The following is an 8,582-nucleotide window of genomic DNA, read 5'->3' as shown; positions in this document are numbered from 1 at the left end:
AGAGGACCCCCAGGCCAGGTGCCTGTGACCGCCGGAGCCCCTTCCCTCTGACTTCTCATTGGTACGCTGCTTGGGACCTCGCAACAGCCCCAGGGGCCACCAGGGCGGGTGGGGCTTGTTGTCCCCGTTCGACGGATGAGGAAAGCGAGGGCCCGGCCTGCCGGGGAGGTTTCAGGCTGAGCCGGGTCGCCTCTGCGGCTGGGTGGTGTTGCTGACTCTCGGTCCGAGACTTTTTTTTTCCGGCGCAGGGAGCTGTCGCCGCCTCGTTGGGCGCGCGCGCCCGTGCCTGTGCGTGACCCTGGGATGTGCGACCTGAGGGATGCGTGCGTGCGCACCTGTGTGTTGGGGGGGCTCCGTCTCCCGGAGGCTTATGGCTTCGGCTTCGCGCACGTCCGTGCAACGCCAAGGGGTCTCGGCTGTGCGTCTGTGTCTGTGTCGCCGGTGGGAGTCCGTGTAGGTGTGAGGGCGGGGGAGAGGTCATCGCGTGTCCCGGAACGTGCGCGTATGAGAGAGAGGTAGCTCACAAGCGAGTGCGTGCATTCACACTGCCTCCTGCCTGCCACCACCACGTGTCCCTCACACACCTCCATCCATTCCACCACCTCCAGTCCCGGAGTGGAGCCACTGGAATGGCAGGGGGGTTGGCAGTGCTGGGCCCAGGCGGGTCAGTGGCACTGGCGAGAAGGCTCCGAGTCAGGGCTGAGCCTGAGAAGGTAAACACAGGACCCCCTTCGCCTGTTCGCTTCCGTCACCCAGCTCGGATCCCCATGGCCCGGGGTCCCTGCCAGCTCCGGGAGCGAGCGAGCGAGCGAGCAGCGGTGTCCCCCCTGCCCCAGGCCCCACCCTCACCCCAAGCTGGAAGGGACAGACCAGAGAACGAGGGACCGGGGAGCGCCTGGGCGTGGAGTCAGGGGGGTTACACGCGTGTGCAAGCATGTCTGCGTGTGAGCCCAAGATCAAAGAGCAGCCCTGAGGTGACCCGGCGGCGGCAGCAGTGGCGGAAGGCAGCTGGCTGGCAGGGAACGCCAAGCCGCCAAGCAGAGTGGAGTCAGGGAGGCCACAGCTGGGAGCCTCCCACCCACCCAGACCGGCCAAGTTGGGGGCCGCCACAGGGTCAGGAACACCTGCCACCAGGGGCCAGGCCCAGCCCAGCTCCTGAGCCCAGAGTCCCGGCAGTGGGTCCTCAGGGCTCTGACTCCCCCAGGAGCTCCTAGAGGCTCACAGGCTTCTCTGCGCCAACTTCCCCAACTCCCAGACCCTCCCCAAGAGCTGTCTGCCTCCAGCCTCCAGTTCAAAGAGCTCAGCGGTTAGTTTCTTCTTTTTTATTAACGTTATATATAAAGATGGGTCCAGTAAGAAAGCAGAAGGGAGAAGGCTGGGAGGGAGTGGGTGTTGGCTTCGTTCCCGTCCCCCTAGGGTGGGACTCTGAGACCTACCAAGTGTCTCCTTGCTCCTGTACCTCCCACCAAACCCCAATCCAGCCGGAGCCCACATCCCTGTTTCTCTCTGCTCACAACGCACAGGTAGGTATGTCCAGGAGGCAAGGGCCACATAAATAGGAAACCACAGTAGGGAGGAGGCTGCTTCTCTCTGTTGTTCTTAAAAAAAAAAAAAAAAAAATACATACTGTATATATAGCTACAGTCCTCCACCTCCCCTTTTCTTCGACGTTTGACCACATCAGGGTGGAGGAAGGTTAGCTCTGGGGGGGGACGTCTGGGCCAAGGAGGGGTAGTGCTACCAACCCTCCAGACAGCCACCCCCTCACCCCTAAAGGCACGGAGCCGTAACCCTGCCCTCTCTCTCTGCGCGCGCCTCACACACCGTTCTCCATCTGCGGGAGCAATCTGCTTCCAAAGCCACCGGAAAGGGGATGTTTCGGGGGGTCTGTCTTGCCTGGTAGGTTTCCTTGGAGATTTGGGGCTTGGCGCCCAAACTGCCAACTTACTGGAGGAGAGGAAGAGGTGGGTGGGGGTGGGGCAGGGCAGAGGTGCCCATGCAGGGGAGATTGGTCCTATCTGTTAACAATGCCCTTTGTTTTCCTAGTTTTCAACAGCTTTTAAAACCAAAGTTGTGCAAAGTCCTGTACACAGAAGAAGAAGTGGGTCCTTAGGAAAGACACCTGAGACCCACCACCCCTCTCTGACCAGAGGGGGAGAGAGGAGAGAGACGGCTCCTTGGGCGCTTCCCTCTAAAGCCACAAATATTAAAAGATACCCTCACTTGGGGGGGTTTCTTTGGTTTAACCCTCAAATCTGAAACGAGGGCTAGAAGTGCAGGCTGGGGGTTGACATCCCCACCCTGAGTCCTGGTCACCATGTCCAATGTCTTTTTGGCAGAAGGGATTGCTCAGGAAGTGGGGAGCCACAGATGGCTTAGTGACTTAGGAGGAACCAGGCCTAGCAGGTCCCGGGATCCATGGTGCCTGGTGCCCCAGCCCAGGCCTGACCTGCAAATGCTGCACAGTGTCCCCGGTCCCCGAGTTCTCCAGTCTGCGGAATGAGCACTAAGTTTTAGAAGCTGGAAGGTGATGGGCCATGAAAAGCCAATCCAGGCTCCCGGAGCGGAAGGGGAACGGCTGTCCCAGCTGGAGTGGAGTGCCCAACGTCTGGAGGGGTACCCCGGTGTCTAGGCAAGGGGGAGGGAGGTTCAGGGGACATCCTTGGTCCATGCAAATTTCATCTGGAAGCTCTTGGATCTCTGGAGGAAGGGGCAAGGGAAGGGGGAAAGGGGTGCCCTTTCCCCTGTGCTCCTCGATGATTCCTGAGTGTCGGCTAGGACAGAGGCGCCTTCTGCCTGGTCCCGGGTCCTTCGTGGGAGGTTCAGGTCAGGTGGGGTGCTCAGTACACAGCCCCAGGGTTGGGCGGGGGCCCGGGGGAGGCGTGATGCAGGGCGGCCGGCTGAGATGGCTGCTGCTGTAAGTGGGGTCCACTCAGGTTCTGTGCGTGGTACCAGGAGTTGGTGGGGTCGTCCAGATAGCTTGGGGAGGCACTGTAGGGGAGCGGCGGGGGCAGCTGGCTTCGGGCAGGGGCTGGAGTGGAGTGGGAGGAGGTGTCCCAGAGGGCAGGTGACGGGGGTGAGTTGCAGGCCATGGAATCACTATTGTTGGGACTATGCTCCAGGGGCACCTCCCCGTTCTTATACAGCTTCTTGAATTTGGAGCGGCGGTTCTGGAACCAAATCTTCACCTGCATGGGAGGGGAATGGCAAAAAAAAAAAAAAAAAAGAGGGGGAGCTAGTTAGCCTCTCAGAACGCTTAGTGAAAACCCCAAAGGGCCCCAGCCTAGAAAAGGCAAGTCCAGCACCCCACCTTACACAAGACCCTGGCAAAACCTAGGTGTCCTGACTCCCCGGCCCAATACCTTTTTTCGATCGGTCAGGGTGGGGGGGGGGCGGTGGTGGGGGGGTGGGGACTGCAGTTAGGAACATCCTGCACATGGGTCCAAATTCCTCTCCACCACCTATTCAGTGTGTGACCTTGGGCAAATCCCTGGACCTTTCTGATTCTTGCCTTCCTCATCTGCAACATGGGGATGACAGCCCTTACTTCCTAGGGTCACCAGGAGGCTCAGATAAGTTACGATGGGCAGTTGGTGGCATTTTGTTCACATGAGAAACCCATAAGCAGAGGCACACAGGTACCCAGAGACAAACCCACACCCACATAAGCATTTCCATGTGCAGGAATGTACCCACTCACAGCTTCACACTCAGACACCAGATTACAAAGATACACACACACACACACACACATATGCGCGCGCGCCCGCACAGATGCACCCAGATAAACGCCCCGTGAACACGAGCGCCCACGTTCACACACTCAGGCGTGGACGAGCCCTCGGGGGCTGGCTAATGGGGGTGACCTGGGGACTCAGGAGCAGGTGAGCCATGATTCTCTAAATTTCCCTTGGGGTATCTCCCCCTCCCCCTGCTGCTCCCCACCCCGTGACTGATACAAACAATGAATCAGCTCCTCACTGGGTGACCCAGATTCCCAGCGGACAGGGCCCCACGCAGCCAGCCGCCCGCAGTAACCCAGGCCCGCCTGTCAACACCTGTAGGGAGCCAGGCATCCACCAGCCACTCCGCCCCTGAGCAGCGACAGGCTGCTGGGGGCTTTAGGATCAGGCTGGGGGTAGGGGTGGAGCTCACCTTTGCGTTCCTATCCCCCTTTGGTGGGGAACCTCCCTTCCTGGCTTTGGGGCAGAGGAAGGGGTGAAGCATTCAGATGCCGAACATGAATGGGGTGTTTTGAGACAAGTGCACATTTTTGTACGTGCACTCACCAGTGTGCACAGTCATGTACACGTGTCCCTCCATCTGTAAACACACTGCCCCCTCCTTATGCGACCACTCCCCCGCGCACCCAGACCCATTAGCACGTGTGCAAATATTCATGCATATACACATATACGTCCACTGCAACACACACACGCCTGGCCTGGGGGTGGGGGAAGACACGAAAGGGACTCCTATTAAGTGAGTGACAGGCACTGCGTGGGAGCTGGGGAGTCTGGAGCAAGGGGAGGAAACTTCTCCCGGTGGCAGACACACACGGTTGCACAGGTTCACAAATATGCACGCCTGTACACGTTTTAATGCAGAGACTTCCGACAGCAGCTGAGACTTGGCATGGGGGAGGGGTGGCCTTCCATCTACAGGCCAGGGTTTCGAGGGCCTGCAGGGGATTTCAAAGGCCAGCCAGGTTCAGCGGCGCCTACCCACCCCCCACCCCATCCCCGGGGTCCTGCGCGGGGCCCCACCGAGCACCCCCCCTCCCCCCCCTTCCCCCGTCCTTGCTCGCCCGACACTGACCTGTGTCTGCGTGAGGCCCAGCTGCGCGGCCAGCTCCGCGCGTTCGGGCAGCGCCAGATACTGGGCCTTCTGGAAGCGGCGCTGCAGGGCGGCCAGCTGGTAGCTGGAGTAGATGGTGCGGGGCTTGCGGACCTTCTTGGGCTTCCCGTTCACCATGCGCACCTCGGCTTCCGGCTCCTCCTTCACGGACACTGCGGGCAACGCACCGGTGGGGGGGCGGCTCAGCCTGGGCCTGCGCGCCCCCGCGCCCCCCGACGCGCTCCGGGTTTCCCGGCCGCGCGCGCTCCGCCGCCCGCGCCCCGACAGGCGGCGACCGAGCCGGAGCCGGAGCCGGAGCGGAGCCGGAGCCGGCGGCCGCCCACGACGCGCGCTCCCAGCTCGCAGCTCCGCGCCCGGCCCCCGGAGCGCGGTCCCCGGCGCCGGCCACCCGGGCGAGGACGGGCCGCGGCTTCGCTCCGACGCCTTCCCGGCTCGCCACCCGCCTGCTGGCCGCCTCCTTCTCGCCCCCACCTTGCCCTCGGTCACCTCTCTAGCTCTTTCCCTCCGTTCTTCCTCCCCCCTCCCCCCTGCTTTTTTTTTTTTAACTTTTTAAATTTTAGAATAATTTTAGATTCTCAGAAAAGTGGCATAGTACGGATTCTCTGTTCCTTCCTTCCCTCCTTTTTTTTTTCTTATCCTTTCCTCTGCTCCTTTCCCTCACTTTGTCACTCCACGTTTCTCTTCTGCTCTTTCTCCACCTTTCTCTTTTTCCGCTTTCCCACTTCTCAGGCTCTGCTTTCTGGGGTGTGTGTGTGTGTGTGTGTGTCTGTCTGTCTCTCTCCATGTCCCCCTTACCATTCCCCCTCTCCCGGCCCATATCCAGACGGCCCCTGGAGCTTCGAGTCCCCGCTGCCTACCCCCAAGCCTTCGGAATCCGATGGAAAAGCTGAAGTGCTTGCAAAAGCACCCGATTCGGAGGTCCCCTGACACCCCACGCTCTTCCCCTTCCTCCCCTAACTGGCCCCATCCTCCCTGAGACCCGGTGCACAGCTTCGGGACTGGAGGGTCATCTGTCCCCTCCGGGGGTCTTCTAGCCCACCTTGTCTAACTTTATACAGCACTTTTTTTTTTTTTAACCCTCGACGTTTCCCTAGATGTGGGCTTCAATTCCCCGCCTTTCTCTCCCTGGGGGAACCCTCCAAGGTCTCACCTGGATCCTGGGCGGGCAGTGGCTGCTCCCGGTACGCCCCGTATTGCCGGTAGGAGGCTCCATAAGTATATTCCGACTTGGGCGAGTAAGCGCCCGTGCCCGCAAGCCCGTTGAGATTGAACTGGTGGTGGTAGGTGTAGGGGTTCACGGTCTGGCCGTAGGGCTGGCCCGAGTAGTAGTCGTGCTGGGGAGCGCTGTAGTAGCCCAGATCAGTGACAGAGGACTCGGGCAGGGTGGGCGAGTCCTTGGAGCCTGCATGGCAGCTTAGCGAGCTGGAGATGTCGGTGAGGATGCTGCTGAGCTTGCGATCGAAGGAGCCACTCATCCTGGCGGGCGCCGCGAGTCCTGGGGCTGGCCTGGGCCGCCGAGCCGAAGCCGGCAGGGGCGCGGAGGAGGCGCAGGAGACGAGGCAGGGGTGTGCGTTGGAGAGCCGAGGGGAGGGCCCGCAGGGTCTCGGGGGAGGGGAGGTCGAGGGGCGCCTAGACCATGGCAGGCCTTCGGGCGGTCGCTGCGCGCCTCTCGTCGCGTCCCAAGCCACAGTCAAATGCTGCCAGCTCCGCCCGGCCAGCCGGTTATAGACTCAATAGTGGAGTCTCGGAGGGAGGCTCCAGCGCTCTGATTGGCTGCAAGTCTTGCCTTCGAGGCAAAACATGCTCTTGCGCTCTTTCGTTCTCTTTCTCTCCTCTCTCCCCCCCATTCTTTGTTGTTACCCAAACACACACACACACACACACACACACACACACACCCCTTGTTCCCCCTCCTGTGGCTCCCGCCCCCAGTCCAGATAACTCCCAGCGTCTCTGAAGGAAGGAGTTGGGGGGAAGAGTGTCTCTGCCGGGCCCCCAGGATTTGTCAGTCTGTCTGTCTCCCTGGCTGCGGCTGGGAGGTGGGCTCAGGTGCGATGGGGAGGCAGGGGAATTTGCCTATTGGGTGTTCGCGGTGGGGGGTGGAGGGAGGTGGTCCAAGGTGGTGTGTGTGTGTGTACCCTGTGCAAATGACAGGCAGACAAATGTGCCCAGCGTGGGAAGGCCCCAGGGTTCTGGAAAATATTTTAATTTCTTTTAAAATCAGAAGAAAAGGGGAAGACATTTTAGGTTGAGGAAAATGTTTCAGTGTATGAGATTAATATATTTACAGCAGTGCAATCATAAAACGTAATCTTGAATGTCTTTATAGAGGAAGGGGCCCATCAGGGAAAAGTGCCTCGGGCCTGTGAAAGTCCTAATAGGACCCAGACAGGGTCCTGTTTTGGGGGCGGGGGCAGGGGTGTGTGGATTTAGGGGCTTAGGCAGCGGTTGGAGGTCCATAACCTGCCCGTGGTGCAGCTTCAGAAATGGCCCAGGCTTGCTAGAGGGAGCAGAGGATCTGGGGTCCCCATGAGGTTGGGTGAGATAAGAGGCTGGCTCTCTGTGGTTTAGTAAGTTTGGGGTCAGAATCTGTGCACTGGGGACAACACTGGGGGAAAGTGGGCCTTTTTAGAGATGAGGTATGTGGGACGGGTGTAGCTGAGGTATGTGGTGTGAGGGTTACACGTGTTCTGCAGTATACAGCGATGCACATGAAAGCAGGCCCGTGTGCGTGTGTGTGTATGTGTGTGTGAACGTGCGACCGCAAGGGTATAAGCAGTGTGAGTGGAGGGCCACGGGAGGGGGGTGTCTCCGTGTGAATGTATCATTGTATGCCGATGTGTATAAAACTTTTAGCACCTTCTCAGTCGACCCATGATGCTCCATTGAGTCCTGTCTCTCCAAGAAGGCCCTGGAAAAGAGGCTCCCCTTCCTGCGGATGGGCCGCTCCTAAGTCCCGTCTGGCCCGCAAAGTCGTCCAGGTTGTTCCCAACGCCTACAGCATTTCTCCACGCCACCCCCAATGCTGCTCTCCGCCTTTCTTTGGGGGGAGGGGAAGAGGGGGAGCTCCTCCAACTCTCAGTTCCCGGCCGCATACGACCTTCACACAGGGCAGCCTCGTCAATTCTCAGGTCCCTTCAGTCTGCCCGGCGGTGCTAAAGCGACTCAGGACGCGCAGTGCCAGCGCGCCACCTTGTGGTCATTTCTGGGCTCTGCAGCCTCCCCAAGTCTCGTCAGTCCGGGGGAGGGGCTTCCTACTTAGACTCCTAACGTCCCGCAGGGAAGGATGCAGGGGGCTCTGTGGCCCCTTCCAAAGTCAGACCCTGCGGACAGGATGCCAGGCAAATCCCCGGGGCTTAAGAGCTGCAGCTGGCGGAGGCAAAAGGCCCCCGTCCCCGGGCGGAGGGGCAGGAGTGTCCGCCAGGTCTGAATCGCTCCGGGGAGGCCGCAGCGTGGGAAAGGTGGGGGCGGGGGCCGGGCGAGGGGAGCGCTATCTGCCCGTCTATCTCCGCGTCCCCCCAGCGCCTATCGCCCGCCGCTCCGAGCCCGTGGCGGGGCGAGTTGCCACCCGCTCGGGATGCCCTCTGTTCTGTTGCCAAGAGGGCGCCTAGAAAGCCCGAGGCGTTGGGGGCAGCGAGGGCACTGGGCCGGCCGGCTCCCCTCCCACAATGCGAGAGGGGGAGGCGGGCAGGGCCTGCTTTGGAGCCCCCTGCTCCCCACAGAAA

The 8,582-nt window shown here is 60.6% G+C and overlaps 1 protein-coding gene across 1 annotated transcript; it reads right to left on the bottom strand.

Annotated features, from left to right (window-relative positions):
- Nucleotides 1-1,325: 1,325 nt before the first annotated feature.
- On the bottom strand, nucleotides 1,326-6,332 carry DLX3 (distal-less homeobox 3). The gene is made up of 3 exons (XM_030296360.1): nucleotides 6,008-6,332; nucleotides 4,819-5,009; nucleotides 1,326-3,188 (listed from the first exon to the last, which is right to left on the bottom strand). The coding sequence occupies exons 1-3, from the start codon at nucleotides 6,330-6,332 to the stop codon at nucleotides 2,841-2,843; spliced, it is 864 nt and encodes a 287-aa protein (XP_030152220.1). The 3' UTR covers nucleotides 1,326-2,840.
- Between the last annotated feature and the right edge of the window lie 2,250 nt (nucleotides 6,333-8,582).

The sequence above is a fragment of the Lynx canadensis genome, chromosome E1, assembly GCF_007474595.2.
Source record: "Lynx canadensis isolate LIC74 chromosome E1, mLynCan4.pri.v2, whole genome shotgun sequence".
Classification (NCBI taxonomy): Eukaryota; Metazoa; Chordata; class Mammalia; order Carnivora; family Felidae; genus Lynx; species Lynx canadensis.
This window is presented reverse-complemented; position numbering and strand designations above follow the sequence as displayed.

Coding starts and splice junctions, on each gene's coding strand:
- DLX3 (XM_030296360.1), bottom strand. CDS start 6,332: ATGAGTGGCTCCTTCGATCGCAAGCTCAGCAGCATCCTCACCGACATC. Junction 5,010..6,007: donor ACTGCCCGCCCAGGATCCAG/GTGAGACCTTGG, acceptor CGTTGCCCGCAG/TGTCCGTGAAGGAGGAGCCG. Junction 3,189..4,818: donor TGGGCCTCACGCAGACACAG/GTCAGTGTCGGG, acceptor CCTCCCATGCAG/GTGAAGATTTGGTTCCAGAA.